General features: G+C 45.7%; 1 protein-coding gene across 4 annotated transcripts in view; it reads left to right on the top strand.

The window, feature by feature from the left end:
- Window positions 1-17,529, top strand: part of nrsn1 (neurensin 1) — a 107,331-nt gene extending 89,802 nt beyond the window's left edge. Inside the window, exons 1-3 of one of the 4 annotated variants that reach the window (XM_038796959.1) lie at window positions 7,701-7,899; window positions 14,456-14,665; window positions 16,741-17,529. In XM_038796959.1, coding sequence (XP_038652887.1) covers window positions 14,477-14,665; window positions 16,741-17,145 — 594 coding nt within the window. In that variant the 5' untranslated portion in view covers window positions 7,701-7,899; window positions 14,456-14,476 and the 3' untranslated portion in view covers window positions 17,146-17,529. Of the gene's footprint in view, window positions 1-7,700; window positions 8,060-14,455; window positions 14,666-16,740 lie in introns of those variants that run through there. The other 3 variants (XM_038796957.1, XM_038796958.1, XM_038796960.1) reach the window with 3 other exon arrangements.
- The last annotated feature ends 588 nt before the right edge of the window (window positions 17,530-18,117 follow it).

Raw genomic sequence — 18,117 nt, 5'->3', positions numbered from 1 at the left:
GTTTGCCAGCTTACTGGAAGGGAGGTTTCCTGTTAATTATTCTGGGGCATTCCAGCCTTTCATTCCCTTATCTTTTTAAAGCATTGTATTTTCTTGTATTCTTAAATGTTTCAAATTATTCAAAATTAAGATTCTGACAATTCCAATCAATTGCTTGCTAAACTAATTAACTTCTATTAAAGGGTATAAAACTCATTCTCTTTATTTAACTTAAAACTTATTTTTTTAATAAGAATTTCAAGAACTAAAGATATTGCTTTCTAAAGAACCTTTGACTGCAGCTAACCCTTCGAGTGCCTTCTGCTATTTCCTTTTCGCATTTCATTACATTTACGTTTATGGGATCTTTTCTGTTACTTTGCTTTTTCTCATGTTCCTTGGGTTTTATCATCAGACCTTCATGTTTCAGATGACATCTTTGCATTCTCATTAACAAAGAAAAAAAAACATTATTTCACCACACCAGCCGCAGTGGACAAATGTGTGTGCAGACACAGACTGGGAAGGCAGCAGCAGTGAGGACAAACTTGAAAGGACAATTGCGGGGGAGAAAACTGTCTCGTTTTCAATCTGTTACAAGTCCCAGGAAGGGACACCGCACTAGCGAGCAGGCTAGCACAGGGAGGTATGGGCCATGGGGGGGGGATGCGGAGGAGCTCCCGACAAAGAGGAAGTACCTGGCAGAAGGTGGGGGGTAAAACTCTAGGCAGGGGAAGAAGTGGTGGAGGGAGGCGGGGGAGGGGAGAATATTGGGGGTGAAAAGCCCACAAGTGGGAGATGGGGACAGGAGGGGTAGATAGACCCAAGGGAGGAATCAGGGTGTAGAAGGGAGGGGGAAGGGGATGGAGAGAGTGCTGGTTATGGCAGGTTGCACATGGTGACAGCAGGAACAAGAACACCAAAAACGGCCATCTGGGATGGCCCCCAAACTAATGGAAACCCCGGTGTGGAGGGGCATATCCAGATGGAGAATATAGCAGTAATGGCCGTCTTGGATGGCCCCTGGTCAAAGGGAAACCCCGGAGCGCAGGGGCACATCCGCATGGTAAGTATGGCTGACCCCACAGGAGGGAGGGACAGAAACCCCCCCATCAGAATAGTCACCGAGAACATCAAGGGACTTAACGACCCAGTGAAATGATCCAGAGTCTTTATCCATTTGAAGAGTCTGAAGGCCAATGTAATCCTCCTCCAAGAGACACACCTGAGGGAGAGGGACCGACTGAGCGTAGGAAAGAGCTGGGTAGGGCAGACATACCAGTCGTGTTACAGGACGAGGGCTAGGGGGGTGGTCATACTGCTCACGAGGACTGCATTCACGGTGACAAAGCCAGTTACAAACCCAGGGGGACAGTATGTCATGGTTAGCAGTGTCCTGGAAGGGGGCACCAGTGGTCCTTGCAAACGTGTATGCTCCCAATTGGGTTGACACAGGATTCATAAAGAAAACTATGGCAGAAATCCCGGACATAGATCCCCACCAACTCATTATGCGGGGAGATTTTAACTGTGTACAGGACCCACGGACAGAGAGATCCAACCCAAAGCAGGGAAACAGTCAAGCATGGTGAGAGAGCTGAACACCTTCATGCAGTAGATGGGGGCAGTGGACCCATGGAGGTTCACACATAGGGAGAGGGAGTTAACATAGAACATAGAACAGTACAGCACAGAACAGGCCCTTCGGCCCTCGATGTTGTGCCGAGCCATGATCACCTTACTCAGACCCACGTATCCACCCTATACCCGTAACCCAACAACCCCCCCCTAACCTTACTTTTTTAGGACACTACGGGCAATTTAGCATGGCCAATCTACCTAACCCGCACATCTTTGGACTGTGGGAGGAAACCGGAGCACCCGGAGGAAACCCACGCACACACGGTGAGGACGTGCAGACTCCGCACAGACAGTGACCCAGCCGGGAATCGAACCTGGGACCCTGGAGCTGTGAAGCATTTATGCTAACCACCATGCTACCCTGCTGCCCCAAGAAGTTCTCCTTCTTCTCCCAAGTCCACAGGGTCTACACTAGGATTGACTTCTTCGTAGTGGGGAAACGGATGCTTCCAGGGATAGTAGGAGTGGAGTACTCCGCAATAGTAATCTCTGACCACGCTCCACATTGCGTGGATGTGAGGTTGGAGATGGGCTGGGCTCAATGCCCCTCATGCAGGCTGGACACTGTTCTCCTCACTGATAAGACAGTCTGTGAGTGGATATCACAAGCCATTGATGGGTATATAAACTACAGAATGGGGAGGTATGACTCTCCACATTCGGGGAGGCACTGAAGGCGGTGATAAAGGGGGGAAATTATTGCTTACAGGGCGCTCAAAGATAGGATGGAGAGGGCAGCTAGGCAACAGCTGGTCGACTCCATATTGGAGGTGGTGCTCCATGTCCCCGATCATGGCGCAGATCAAAAAGCTACAAATTGACTTTGACTTGCTCTCTACTGGGATGGCAGTGCACCAGCCCCGCCAGACATGAGGAAACTTAAATGAGCATGGAGACAAAGATCAGAAGGGTTTTGTCAAGGGCGGACAGCTAACAGCAAACATCAGATGCCTCCTGAATGTGCTCATGATCCTATCCGGGGAGGGAACACTGGAGGTGATCATCTCCCTGGACTCAGAGAAGGCCTTCGACAGGGGCGAATGGAAGTACCTCATAGAGGTACTGGAACCGTTTGGGTTTGAGCCAGAGTTCACCTCGTGGATGAAACTGCTATACAGTGCTCCCATTGCTAGTTTATGGACAAACACCACCAGCCCTGGATACCTCCGGCTTCACAGAGGCATGAGGCAGGGTGCCCCTTATCCCTGTTTGCTCTGGTAATCGAGCCACTGGTGCTCACCCTCAGAGCGGCAAAGGGTGGAGAGGTCTCCAAAGGGGAGACAGAGAACATAGAGTCTCACTCTATGCAGATGATCTGCTCCCCTACATCTCGAACGCCCTGGCCAGCATGGGAAGGATAATGAAACTCCCAAATGAGTTTGGAGCCTTCTCACGTTACAAACTTAACCTGAATAAGAGCAAAACCTTCACAGTGAATCCGCAGGGGGCAGGAGCAGAGCTGGGGAGGCTGCCGTTCAAACTGGCCCAATACCTGGGGATCCAAATGGCCACAACTTTACACAGATCCACAAATACAATCTGACAAGTCTGCTGGAGGAAGTGAAAATGGACCTGCAGAGGTGGGACACACTCCCACTCTCCCTGATAGGGAGATTGCAGATGATCAAGATGGACGTACTGTCCAGGTTCCTCTTCCTGTTCAGATCCCTCCCGATCTACATCCCCAAGGCTTCTTTCACCACACTGGACAAACTAATCATGGCTTTTGTTTGGGGAGGGAGGAGCCCAAGGTTTAGGAAGAAGGTCCTACAAAGGAGAAGAAATGTGGGAGGCCTGACCCTCCCGAACCTCCAGTTCTACCACTGGCCATTGCATAAAGGGTACAAGGATGGGTCAAGGAACCAGGATCGGAGCGGGTCAGAGTGTAGGAGAACTTGTGTACAGGAACATCCCTCCGAGCGCTGGACACAACTGCACTCTCATCACCCCCAGCTAGATACTCAGTGGTGGTGGCCAGGTTCCGGTCGTGAACTACCCGAAATGTCCACCATGAACCTCAACTGCAATAATCACAGGTTCCCTCCACAACAATGGACGCCTTCTTCAAAAGGTGGAAACAGGACGATGGGACACTGATGGTTCGGGACATGTACACGGACGGTAGAGTAGTGACTCCAGGATAACTCACGGATAATTTCCAACTCCTGAACCTGAGATACATAAAGGTGAAAAACTTCCTCCGCAAGGAAGCAACGATATTCCCCCAGATACCAGGACACTTATTGCCAGAAGGACTATTGAACATGGGTAAACTAGGAAAGGGGAACTGTGCAGGCATGTATGGACGACTATTGGAGGAGGTACGTTCACCCCTGGATGAGAAAGAAGTTGGAGGAAGAGCTGGGCAAGGAAATAAGAGGCAGACTCTGGACAGAGCACTGCATAGAGCAAACTTCACCTCCACGAGTGCAGGGCTGAGCCTAACACAGCTAAAGGTGGTGCATAGGACACACTTCAGCAAAACATGAATGAACGGGTTCTTCCCAGAGGTGGTGGATAAGTGTGAATGGTGCCAGGGTGGCCTGGCCTGCCCCAGACCTGTCAGGTACTGGGCATCCTTCTTTGAGACCATGTCCAGGGTCGTGGGAGTGAGGGTGGAGGTCTTTGGGGTATCAGAGCAGCCAGAGCTCTTCATAGGGAGGGGGGCTGATGCCCTAGCCTTTGCTTCACTGATCGCCTGCCAGAGGCTCCAGCTTGGCTGGCAATCAGCAGCAGCATCCAAGGCTGCAGACTGGCTGTCCGACCTGGCGGAATTCCTCAGGCTGGAGAAAATAAAGTACGCCATCCGAGGATCGGGAGAAGGCTTCCACAACACATGGAAGCTACCCACCAACTTGTTCAAAGAGCTGTTTGTAACCAGCAACTAATAAAGTAGGGAGGGGCCCAGAACAAGTCACAAAATAAGGAAGGGAAAGGAAGGGGTGAAGAACACGAGTGCGGGGAAGGGGGGCTGGAAAAGCACCAAGAAAAAACATGGGACAGGTGGAGAAGAAAACCGCAAGGAGTTTTTATTGTAAATTACTATCTGAATCGTGGTGGCTGTAAATTTTTGTAATATATGTGTTGGTCTTGTCCTGATATGTAAAGTCTGCAATGAAATGTTAAAACCCTAATAAAAATATTTTCTAAAAAATCAGTCTGTTCACAGCCCTATTGTCATATTGGACCCCAAAATGACCTTCTGCCCACATACTTGTGCCTTCGATAAAACCATCTATTTTCACACCTGTAACATCATCCGAACGCACCACTATCTCAGCTCATTAGCTGCTGAAACCCTCGTTCATGCCTTTGTCACCTTAGGACTTGATTAATCCAATGCACTCCTGGCTGATCTCCTCATTCTGCCCTCTGTAAACCTGAGACCACCACCTTTCCATGTGTCTTAACTGGCATCAAATATTCTTTCCCCAAATACCCCCATGTTCACTGATCTGGTTCTCATCCTTGTTTTCAAATCCCTCCATAGTCTCACCTTCCCTATCACTCTAGGTCCACAATCTGCCAAGATATCTGTGCTAATTGTGGCTTCTCCATCATTACCGCATTCCATCGCTCTCCCATCAGCCTTCAGCTGCAAAGATCCTGAGCTCTGGAATACTTTCCCCACACTCTCTACATGTTTTCACTCCTTTGGGACAATCCTTAAAATGTACTTCTTTGACCAAGATTTTTGCCACCTGACCTCACATCTCTTATGTGATTTACTGTTCATAGAATCCCTATGGTGCAGAAGGGGGCCATTCGATCCATTAAGTTTGCACTGACCTTTTGAAAGAGCACTCCGCTCAAGTCCACTCCTCCATTCTATCCTTTTTTAAAAATATATTTTATTGCAAACATGTAGCAAAACAGGTTACAGCAAATTAACACACCGGAAAATATACTTCCCAGCAATCAATTATACAGTCTGTACAGATTTTTTTCCCTTTTTCGCCCCCCTCCTCCCCCCGCCCCCTTGTGACGAGCAGTTCCCCAAATACGGTCATAATCATCCCCTACCTTTACTCAAACGCCCCTGCAGAGCCCCTTAACTCATACCTTATCTTTTCCAACTGCAGGAAGTCATACAGGTCACTCAACCAAGCCGCTACCCCCAGTGGCGATGCCAACCGCCACTCCAGTAAAATTTGCAATTTTCCGTACAATCAGAGAAGCGAAGTCCACGACATGAGCCTTCTTCCTCTCCATGAGCTCTGGCTTCTCTGAAACCCCAAATATCGCCACCAACGGGTCCTGGTCCACCTCCTCCTCCACTATCCTGGCTAAGACCGCGATCACTGCCGCCCAGAATCTTCCCAATTTTTCGCAACCTCAAAACACGTGTGCGTGATTTGCTGGCCCCCGACAACACCTCTCACACTCATCTGCTACCCCCTGAAAAAACCCACTCATTCTCACCCGAGTCAAATGGACCTTGTGCACCATCTTAAACTGTATCAGGCTCATCCTTGCACAAGATTTCTCATTTACACTATGTAGTGCCTCACTCCATACTCCCCAATTGATCTCCCCTCCCTAGTCTGCTTCTCATTTCTCCTTGATCTTCACTACCCAATTGCCTTCCCGCTCCCCAGCCACTTGTATATATCCTCAATTCTTCCCTCCCCTTCCACATCCGGAAGCAGCAGTCGCTCCAGCAGGGTGTATCCCAGAAACCTAGGGAACCCTCTCAAGACCTTTTGCACAAAGTCCCTAACCTGCAGATACCAGAACTCACTCCCCTTCAGCAGCTCTACCCTCTCCCTTAGCTCCTCCAGGCTGGCGAATCCCTCCTCCAAGTACAGATCCCTCACCTTGACCAGCCCCACTTCCCTCCATCTCCTGTACACACTATCCATCCCCCCCGGCTCAAACACATGACCTGGAATTCTCCAAGCCCATGCCGGGTCGGAGAACCGCCGAGGGACGCGAAAATCCTGCCACGCCGCTCCGACGCCAGGCCGCCAATTCTCCGGGTGCCCGCCTAGTTCTGCCGTGTCCTCCCCAGCGCAATCTCGGTGTTCTGACTGTGGGGGCCATCGTGGTGGGGGCCAGGGGGAACTGACTCCGGGGAGGGCCTCCACGGTGACCAAGCCCGCGATCGATCGGCTTGCAAGCTCATTCTGGGGGAGGGGGCTATGTTCCTCCGCGCCGGGCCCCTGTAGCGCTCTGCCATGGTGCCTGGGGGCCGGCACAAAGACAGCCATGGCGCGGACCCGCGCCGGCCGTGATGTGCATGCGCAGACCGCGCCGGCCATGTAGGGCTGATTTTCGACGCCGGAGCTGCACACAGAACTCCAGCGCCGTTGTAGCCCCCGAGAAAGGGGAGAATGACCAGGCCTGGAGGCCCGTTGACCCCGGCGTCACTCGCGCCGGGTTTGACGCCGGCGTCAAAACTTGGCCGGGATTTCGGAGAATCCTGGTCATGATTCTTGCACAGCGATGTTAGCACCAACATCCCTTCCACCCCAAAATGCCTCAACTGATTCCATATCTTCAGCATGGACTTCACCACCGGGCTCCCTCAATACCTACTCGGAGCCATCACCCTGTTCTATCCTAATAAACGCTAAACCTAACCATCTTTGGACACTAAGGGCAATTTTAGCATGGCCATTCCACCTATCCTGCACATCGTTGGGCTGTGGGAGGAAACCGGGGGGAAACCCACGGAGACACTGGGAGAAAGTGCAAACTCCACACAGACAGCGACCCAAGGCTGGAATTGAACCCGGGACCCTTGTGCTCTGAAGCAGCAGTGCGAACCACTGCCTGATTATAATATAAAATATATATATTTTTTACAATGCTCCTGTGAAGCGACGTGTTACTTATCATGTCAAAGGCACTTCATAACTTTAAGTTGCTCTTGTTTGCAAAGTTTGTTTTTGCCAGATGCGTGGGTGGACGGAGAGAAGTGGTCTTGTAGTTGCTGAGATTGGATGTGCAGATCACAAGACAGATAAACGAACGGTCCACCCCCCGCTTGCCCATCTCACTGAGCTGAGTGTGGAAGCAGCCTGCTAGGCCTCCCCGCTTGTTGCAGAGTTGGCGCAGGCGCTCTGAGCTGCAGGCTGAGTGGCTGCTGTCCGTCCAGCTGGCTCCTCGCAGCGATGGCAATGCGCTGACAGCCAGCGAGAGGAAGAGGAGGGAGGACGGCGCCGCTCACAAACACACACACACCAAACACACTCCACCAGACCCCCTCCTCCCCATCCCACCCCACACACAACCTTCCGCAGCGGGCCACGTTTAGGAGGGCAGGTAAAAAGAAACGTGAGAAATCAGTGTGAGGAAGCTGCAAATGGTTGGCGCGGTGCGAGTGTATCGCTGGCTGTGTGGGGAAAGGGATTGTAACCGGGCTCGGTGTGAGCTGGCAGCGCCGGCCTGCCTTACACAGGAGAGGGGTAGCTTTCGCCGCCAGCTCCGGAGAAAGGTTGGAATTGTTGCTTTTAGAAGTTCCCCAGCTGCAATGCAAACTTTGGTTTCAGATTTGTGTGAGATCGAGGGATCTTTATTGGCAACACCAACTATTTGTGTTGAATTCCACACGTTGATCTACGTGTTTATTTTGAGTACAATATAGAGGTAGCCGTGAGGCGGAGTCTGTGGTGTAGAAATCTTTTAGAAGCAATGGGAACACGCTAAAAGGTGGTCTGTTTTATTTATTATTTTTTTTGAGGTGGGGGGGGGGGGTTATTTCTTGCTGGGTGGGATTAGATGGAGATTGCAGCTGGATTGGGTTTGAGTGGCGTGTTTGCAGCAGGTCGCTGTTCAAGTTTCTGGCCACCTCCAGCCATCACTTACTTGTTCCCTGGTGTGCATGAGGGTTTCAGCACCTTGGAGAGTTACACCAGCAGCTCGCTGTTCGTTGCAGTGTCATCGACTGCAGCAGGAGGCGTCCCCATCTTTAGACTTTACAAATTGTGTTCAAAATGTAGAGCAAAAGTGTAACTGTAAAGGGAAAATAATCGCCAGAATACGATTTGATTTGCTCTGCATGTTCCACCGATCGCTCAAGCAGCCTAATGCTTGAACCTGAAGCTGGCGTTTAAATTCACGTTGACAGGAGATACTTTGGAAATGTCCAGACCGTTTATACATAATTCACAGGGTAATCAGGCGGGACTGTTATCTGCAGTTGGGTGAAAGTTTGAGGTCCCAATATTTGTAATTTAGTTTATAATTTAAAAGTTATTCAAGCTTGAATTTTGCAATACAAATTGTCTAATTATCCAAATTATCTAAATGCTTCCAGTATCCAATTTTTGTGATGTTGGTATGGTGGGGAAATGTTTCTCTAGGCATTCTGTTATATGTTATATGTTGTATGTTTGAAGAAAATTAGGGCCAAGTATGTTGTGGCCTGATCTCCACAGTAAGACCTAATTGTATCTCTTAACTTTCTCACTAGCTAAGGAGCAGTTCTTTTGAAGAACTTAGTTTTTTACTTTTAACCATGGCATGACCTATGATATTTATTCCAAGAGTACAAAAAATTTGTGGTAAATATTGCAGTTTTTGCAGTTCTTTAACATTCCCTGTAGCAAAATGCTACCCACAGTTGACCAGCTGACGATGGTGATAGTTAGCTTCAGGCAAGTCGTGAAAGGAATAGTCCAAAAGACAGGCTTACAGGAGGTTTTTGAAGAAAGGATGGGCGGAAGTAAAGTGGAAGGCATGGAGGGAGACTGACAGAGGATGAAGCAATGATGTCTGAGATTGAAGCAGAGTAAATCAGATGCAGTACCAACCAAAGTCAGAGTGTCAAGGGTAAAAATGGCTGAAAGTGAATTTCAGAAATAGATGAGAAGATAATTTTGAACTCAATATGTTGAGAGTGAAGAATACTTATTGATAAGGACACAGGTGCTGGATTACAGGCAACGGAGCTCTAGATGCATTGCAGTTTATGGAGGCTAGAACTCGAGGGAATGGTAAAGAAAAGTGACTAAGCCTGGGGGTGATGAAAATGAAATGAAAATTGCTTATTGTCACAAGTAGGCTTCAAATGAAGTTACTGTGAAAAGCCCCTAGTCGCCACATTCCGGCGCCTGTTCGGGGAGGCTGGACCGGGAATTGAACCGTGCTGCTGGCCTGCCCTGGTCTGCTTTCAAAGCCAGCGGTTTAGCCCTGTGCTAAACCAGCCCCTTGGAAATGTGAATGAGGAACTCATTGGTTGACAATCTGAAGGAAACTCAGTGGAATGGATTACAGGAGAGGCAGAATGAGCTGATTTTAGTGATAGGGTTTGAAGGTCAACAGTTTCAAACAGAACAACAAAGTTTTACAACTGTGAGGTTCAGCCTGAGGGAAGTGATCAGGGAATGGGATGAAAATTTAAGCTAGTTTGCAGAAATTTTCGCAGTCTTACATACACTAAGCTAAAGAACTTTATTGCTTAACCATTAGAACAGTAAGAATGAGCAGTTCAAAATATGGCTGGAGAAATGGAGTAGGAAGGGGAGCTTTAGATTTCTGAGGAATTAGGACCGGTTCTGGGGCAGCTATGACATGTACAAGGACAGGTTGCACCTTAACAGGACTGAGACTAATTGCCTTGTGGGGAGGTTTGCTATTGCTGGTGGGGAGGGATGATACTCCATTGACAAGGGGTGGGAACCTGAGGGGAAAATCAAAGTGGAGAGGAGAAAAAGTGGCAGTGATAGAGAATTATTTACTGATAAGGAGGATATATCAGAGAGCAGTATCAAGGTAAATAGAATACTTGGAGAGTTTGATAGAATTAAGAGTAGGCAATAGTAAGTCATTAGTTGGGGGTCAGAGTGAAGGGGAAAGAAAAAAAAAGCCTAAATCAGTGTTAATGTGCATGTATGTGAATACACAGAGTGTGGTTAATAAGACTGGTGAACTACAGGCACAGGTTAACAAATTGAATTATAATATGATTGCTATAATGGAGACCTGGCTCAAAGAAGGGCAGGACTGGGTGTTAAATATTCCTGGGCACAAGGTGTTTAAGAAAGACAAGAAAGGAAGAAAAGCCCATGGCTGAACACTGAGAAACTTTTCAAAGAAAACATTTTGCAGGCAATGTTATGGTATATTCGCTTAAGGGGAAATGGAGGACAAGTAAATCCAGAGTGCCCAGGATGACAAGAGAGATAGAAGTGGAGATGAACAGGAAGAAGCGTGTGTGTGACAGATGACAGGTAGAGAATTCACTGGAGAATCAGGCTTAATGTACAAGGGCTAGAGGGGAAGCGAAAAAAGAACTAATAAGGAAAGCAAGGAGAGAGCATGAGACGAGACTGGCAGCTAACATAAAAGGGAATTCTAAGGTCTTCTTTAAGCATGTAAATAATGAAAGGGTGGGAAAGTATAGGGCCGATTAAGGATAAGGAAAATGGGACTTGTGCATGAAGGCAAGAGAAATAGCGAAGGTATTAAACAAAAACTTTGCATCAGTCATCACAAAGGAATAAGATGGTACTCAGGCTGAGGTGAGAGGAGGATAGCAAATGTGGTCCCTTTGTTCAAGAAGGGGAGTAGAGATAGCCCCGGTAACTATAGGCCGGTGAGCCTCACGTCTGTTATGGGTAAAGTCTTGGAGAGGATTATAAGAGATACGATTTATAATCATCTAGATAGGAATAATATTAGGGATAGTCAGCATGGTTTTGTGAAGGGTAGGTCATGCCTCACAAACCTTATCGAGTTCTTTGAGAAGGTGACTGAACAGGTAGACGAGGGTAGAGCAGTTGATGTGGTGTATATGGATTTCAGTAAAGCGTTTGATCAGGTTCCCCACGGTCGTCTATTGCAGAAAATATGGAGGCTGGGGATTGAGGGTGATTTAGAGATGTGGATCAGAAATTGGCTAGTTGAAAGAAGACAGAGGGTGGTGGTTGATGGCAAATGTTCAGAATGGAGTTCAGTTACGAGTGGCGTACCACAAGGATCTGTTCTGGGGCCGTTGCTGTTTGTCATTTTTATAAATGACCTAGAGGAGGGCACAGAAGGTTGGGTGAGTGAATTTGCAGACGACACTAAAGTCGGTGGAGTTGTAGACAGTGTGGAAGGATGTTGCAGGTTACAGAGGGACATAGATAAGCTGCAGAGCTGGGCTGAGAGGTGGCAAATGGAGTTTAATGTAGAGTAGTGTGAGGTGATTCACTTTGGAAAGAATAACAGGAATGCGGAATATTTGGCTAATGGTAAAATTCTTAGCAGTGTAGATGAGCAGAGGGATCTCGGTGTCCATGTACATAGATCCCTGAAAGTTGCCACCCAGGTTGATAGCGTTGTGAAGAAGGCCTATGGTGTGTTGGCCTTTATTGGTAGAGGGATTGAGTTCCGGAGCCATGAGGTCATGTTGCAGCTGTACAAAACTCTGGTACGGCCACATTTGGAGTATTGCGTACAGTTCTGGTCGCCTCATTATAGGAAGGACGTGGAAGCTTTGGAACGGGTGCAGAGGAGATTTACCAGGATGTTGCCTGGTATGGAGGGAAAATCTTATGAGGAAAGGCTGATGGACTTGAGGTTGTTTTCGTTAGAGAGAAGAAGGTTAAGAGGTGACTTAATAGAGGCATACAAAATGATCAGAGGGTTAGATAGGGTGGACAGTGAGGGCCTTCGCCCGCGGATGGAGGTGGCTAGCACGAGGGGACATAGCCTTAAATTGAGGGGTAATAGATATAGGACAGACGTCAGAGGTAGGTTTTTTACGCAAAGAGTGGTGAGGCCGTGGAATGCCCTACCTGCAACAGTAGTGAACTCGCCAACATTGAGGGCATTTAAAAGTTTATTGGATAAGCATATGGATGATAATGGCATATTGTAGATAATGGCATAGTGATGGCCTTTAGTTTTTGATTTCCCATGTCGGTGCAACATCGTGGGCCGAAGGGCCTGTACTGCGCTGTATCGTTCTATGTTCTATAACTGGTACACTTGAGGATTCACAATTGAGAAGGAGAAGGTGTTAGAAAGGCTATATTTACTTAAAACAGATAAGGTACCAGGGGCAGATGAGATGTATGCAAGGTACTAAGAGAAGTAAAATTTGTAATTGCAGAGACACGAGTGATAATCTTCCAGTTTTCCTTAGACACAGAGGTGGTGCTGAAGGACTGGAGAGTTTTTAATGTTACACCCTTGTTCAAAAAGGTGTGCAAGGATGATACCAGCAACTACAGACCAATCAGTTTGAATTCAGTGGTAGAGCAACTTCTAGAAACTATAGTTTGGGACAAAATCAATAGTCAGTTAGCCACGTGCAGGATAATTAAGGAAAACCACATGGATCCATTTCGGGAAAATCATTTTCGACTAATTTGCTGGAATTTTTTGAGGATGTAACAAAGAAGGTTGATCAGGACAACGCTGTTGATGTGGTTCGTATGGATTTTTAAAAGGCATTTGATGCAGTGCCACACAACCGGCTTGGGAGCAAAATTCTAGCTCATGGAATAAAAGGGAAAGTAGGCACTTGGATACAAAACTCGTTGAGTGACAGGAAGTGAATGATAAATGATTGTTTTACAGGATGGAGGAATGTTTGTAATGGAGTTCCCAGGGGTCAGTGTTGGGACGCTTGCTCTTCCTGACCCAGACTGTGGTGGTGAGGGCATGATTTCAAAATTTGTAGATTACATGGAGATTGGAAATGTTGTCAACTATGATGAGGATAGTCTTGAACGTCAAAATGATGTAGTCTCCGAACAATTTTAACTTGCAATTAAATGGTTCCTTTAAGTTAGAAAAACTTCCCATTGCATTTGGCAGAGGTATAAAGGAAAAATGATTGCTGACACAAAGGAAAGAAAGATTAGGAAGAGTGACCTAATGATTGAGGTACGTTTTAATAATGGCCCTTAATGGAGGAGGGAGAGGTAGGGAACAAGATAATTTACTGCTTGCTCACCATTTGCAATGATGGCAGCTAAACCTGTATAGAATTGGAAAATAAATATATATAGGACACCCTCTTCCATGAGCACCATTTCTTTTGTACTGCATGTGCTAATTGTTATGTCAATGCCAAAAGGTCCAAATTTTATTGTCGTTGACCAACTGATCAAAAATGAGTAACTTTGCATTTGCAATTCAGTCACAAGCATCACACAATATATTGTCATTCTGGCCGCATTATTCATACACAGAGAACTATTTCCACCACTAGATTAAAAAGCTCATTAAATATGTAGCATGCCTTTTGCTTCAAAAGTAATAGTCATTGGAATCAAGTTATAGATCTGAAGCTTACTTTCATAATAACCTCGATCTGGTGATATATCAAGTTAAACTTTTATTACATGTTGTGGTTAGGATTGAAAATCCATTTCATATCGTTCCGTCAATTCTGCTTCTTTATTGCCAAAGTTGAGAGAAAAACCTTTTTAAATAAACCTATATCTCCATGAGCAGTGGCAGATCGTCAATGAATTACTTGTTGCTAGGATAGTTTACTTGATCATTTCCTGTTAATGCAAATTGAACGGTTGAGAGACAGAGTTAAAACAAATTATTATTTATTCACAAGTCAGTAATCTTTATGGTAAATCATGGGTCAAAGTACTTAATGCAAAGTGCAAGTACTTAACTCTAATTTTCTTCTGACAAACATGTGGCTGTCAATAACATTTGTGGCTGTCATGGTTACAAGAGGAATAGAAGAGGATCTTTTTGGTCTGTTTTAAAATGTGCTACATCAGTAGCATATGGCTTATCTTCTAGTGTTATGGTACGGTAATAGAATTAGACCAGCTAAGTGAGACTTTAGTTTGGGGGAATCTTTGGGAATATTTGTATTGGCTCACCTACTTGTTGGTCAAATGGTCAAACTTCAGTTCTTTGTGATTGACAGTTTGGAATGCAGCTGTAAAGGATGAGTTTGTGTGCCGAGATCTGCCAGTCGGAGAACTCTAACTACAATGCAGAGGGGTTGCAGCAACGCTATGGAGTCCGTTCATATCTGCATCAGTTCTATGAAGACTGTACGGCATCAATCTGGGAGCATGAGGATGATTTTCAGATTAAGAAATCCCCAAGCAGGTGGAGCTCTGTCCTCTGGAAGGTATGCATGATATTGTTCTTTAATCAACTTTTAAATTCAGTGGCCCAGAAATTGCTGGAAAATAATTGCAAGTTCAAGGCTTCTGCTATTATTGGTGCATTATACTGTGGGGAAGAAGTACACCAAGTGTTCTGATCTGCTATGTATTGCTGGACAATTTCCACTGTTAATCCTTCTGAAACTTGAGAAAAATGGCTATTGTGTGTCTTTTAATTGCTGAATGTGCCAAAATTAATGTATTTCGCTACAGCCACAGGCAGCTGGTAATTCATGTCACAAGGTCCTTGTTAATGATGTGATTTAGGGTCCTGACATATCACTCAGTCTTGGGGGCTCTGAAAGGGAACAATGAAAGTATGGAGTCTCACCCTTGCAGGTAGCAAATTGTTCTTAGATGTCTTTAAAATTCAACATTTAAATTATTTAACATGTTTCTTTTCTGCTTTTTCTCTCTCTCCAAATCCAATCTTGCTTTCCCAATCAAATCCCTTCGTTTTTCGCTATTCACTTCTAACTTGACGGAAATCTACTCCATTTCCACCTCCATAGTTTGTTGTTTTTTTCTTGATCCTTAAATGTCACTGCTTAAAGAGCTAAACCATTGGACAGGAGGCCCCAGATACCCCATTGACACTACTGTGCCATTATCAATTCATATTTGCTGCAATTTGTTGTATACAAATTAAATAACTTGATGTGTTAGGTAAAAACAAATCCTCCATGAAATGCACTACTCCAGCAATTTTTGTGCAAAAAGGAACATTTATGCATTAAAAATATTAAGTGCATGTGTACTTCCTGATTGCAAGCTTTTAGTTCTAATTTTCATCTTTTCCTATTATACAGTCCTCTGTAATTATATTGGATTGGATTTGTTTATTGTCACGTGTACCGAGATACAGCGAAAAATATTTTTCTGCGAGCAACTCAAAGATCATTTAGTACATGAAAAGAAAATACATAATAGGGCAACACAAGGTACACAATGAAAATATAGACACCGGCATTGGGTGAAGCATACAGGAGTGTAGTATTAATCAAGTCAGTCCAGAAGGGGTCGTTTAGGAGTCTGGTAACAACGGGGAAGAAGCTGTTTTTGAGTCTGTTCGTGCGTGTTCTCAGACATTTGTTTCTCCTGCCCGATGGAAGAAGTTGGAAGAGTGGGAGTAAGCCGGGTGGAAAGGGCCTTTGATTTGCTGCCCCCTTTCCCAAGGCAGCGGGAGGTGTAGATAGAGTCAATGGATGGGAGGCAGGTTCGTGTGATGGACTGGGCTGTGTTCATGACTCTCTGAAGTTTCCTCTGACTAGCAGTGGCAGTGTAATATCTTCATTTCCTAATTCTAAGCTCCCTGGTCTGCACCATAGAAAGAATTCTTAACTGGAACCAACTCTATTCCTCTGTTTTCTGTTTTTTAACTATATCGATACAAGATCGAAGCATTGTACAAACAAATTAGGACAGAACGTATGGTATTAATACCGGAATCTACTTACATTACCCCCGGTTGGATCAAGATCTGTCCAGGCAGGCTAACTATCCATTTGAAGGTACTTTAACAACAATTTAAGTAGCTGCTGACTGGATTTTGCTCTAACGCATTGGTAAGAGTTGCCAGGTTACATTGGCACTTCTGTAATACTATTGGGACTGAAACAGAGAAGTGAATGAGCCACAATTCATATCAGATCTTGTATAATATTGTTCAGAAACAGAAACATTGCAGCGACCTGTTTTCTTGAACAGGGAAGACAATTTATTTCCAAAGGTACTAACGCGTTAAGGCATTACATGTTTCATTAACATTTGAATACACCCAATAAAGATGTAAATTAGCACAATCTCATGAATACAAAAGAGGCCTTGTGGCATAAAATAGGTCAGTCTGCCCTTTCAAGACAGATTCAAAATGTTAATTGCCGCAGTTATGACAGAAAAGTCCTTCATTTAGTGTGTTGTAATTTTGTGCTTGTGACTGTCGAATAGGCACTTTTTAGTTATTGTAACTGTAAATGGTTTGCTGTGCTGGTGGGGTATAAATCCGAGCTGTAAGTGTTTTGTTATTGTGATTTTGTAGGTCGGGCTCATGGCTGGGACCACCATACTGCTGATAGGAATGGCAGTGATTACAGCTGGCTACCTGCTACCACCAAAGATTGAAGCATTTGGAGAGGAGAAGGAGAATTTTCTGGTAGTGGATGGTCACGCTGTCCAGTTCAATGTGGCACTGGACATCTGTAAGCTGGCAGGGGCCATCCTCTTTTGCATTGGGGGGGTGATAATGGCTGCTTGCCTCCTGATGTCCACATTGGCCACAAGTTACTCCAAGGAAGAAAAATACCTCCAGCAGAAGTTTAAGGAGAGAATTGTGGACGCCCAAACTTCCTTCCAGCCCGTCACCAAGGCACCGGCTCCAGGTGAAAATAAAATCCCCATCACTTTATCCAAAGTACACAATGTGCAGCCCACATTGGAGAGCTAAAGTGCAAATATTAAACATTGCATAGGCCATTGTAAATTAGCTATACCAGAAGAAACCTTTTTAAATGTTTTGTCAATTTTTTATAGAGGTTTAGAGAGGCAGCATAAGCGTTCAACTGCCGAATTGCAGGTTTACGCCTTCATTCAGTGAAATATGTAAGAATCTCAGTTAAGATTCAGATTTGTATCTTAGTTGTACATTCACTGTGTTATGTGGACTGGGTAGACTTGTTTACCCCAGAAAACCTATTGGCCAACACCAGGATGCAGATACCCCTGAACATTCCAACTTGCAAATGATTTTGTTTCCAAGTCTCATATGTGAAACGGCTTTTCTGTGTATTTGAAATTAATGAAATAAAGTATGAGCGATGTGTAACTGAAATTCAAAGCTGTTAGTCTTGCTTTAAGACGAAACAAGACCAGCTAGGTGAAAATGAGCGGAGGTGCTGCTCAACTGTGCGGGTTGTAACTAACCCACACAGGCGAAACAGAGTGGAGGAAGCTGCATTCTGCGACTCACTGTGTCGTGCTGTACTCACAGAGGCTTGATGCTGACACTGTGCCTAAAATGCATAAGTGCTGCACTTGTTCTGAAATCTCTCACCTTATTGAACGAGGGCACTGAAAAATAAATTACCGAGTGCAACATGAGATAAAGCTCATGATCAAACCAACAACTTTCGGATGAGGGTGAAATGGTCTTTGCACACAAACTCCAACTGGCCAGTTTCTGGGCCTATAACAATGACATTATAATGTTCCGAGGTACTTCACAGAAGCATTATATAGCAAAATACATCTTGGAGCATATCAGAACAAAAACTATCTAACTATAGCTTACGTGCTCATTGAAGTTAGACAATCAGTGGGCGGGATTGTCCCGCCTCCCAGCCACGTGCATCTAAGCGGCATGGGACAGCTTGCCATTCACTGGCTGCAGGATTCCCTACTCCCGCTGCTGTCAATGGGC

Source organism: Scyliorhinus canicula, chromosome 5 (assembly GCF_902713615.1).
Source record: "Scyliorhinus canicula chromosome 5, sScyCan1.1, whole genome shotgun sequence".
NCBI classification, from domain to species: domain Eukaryota; kingdom Metazoa; phylum Chordata; class Chondrichthyes; order Carcharhiniformes; family Scyliorhinidae; genus Scyliorhinus; species Scyliorhinus canicula.
This window is presented reverse-complemented; position numbering and strand designations above follow the sequence as displayed.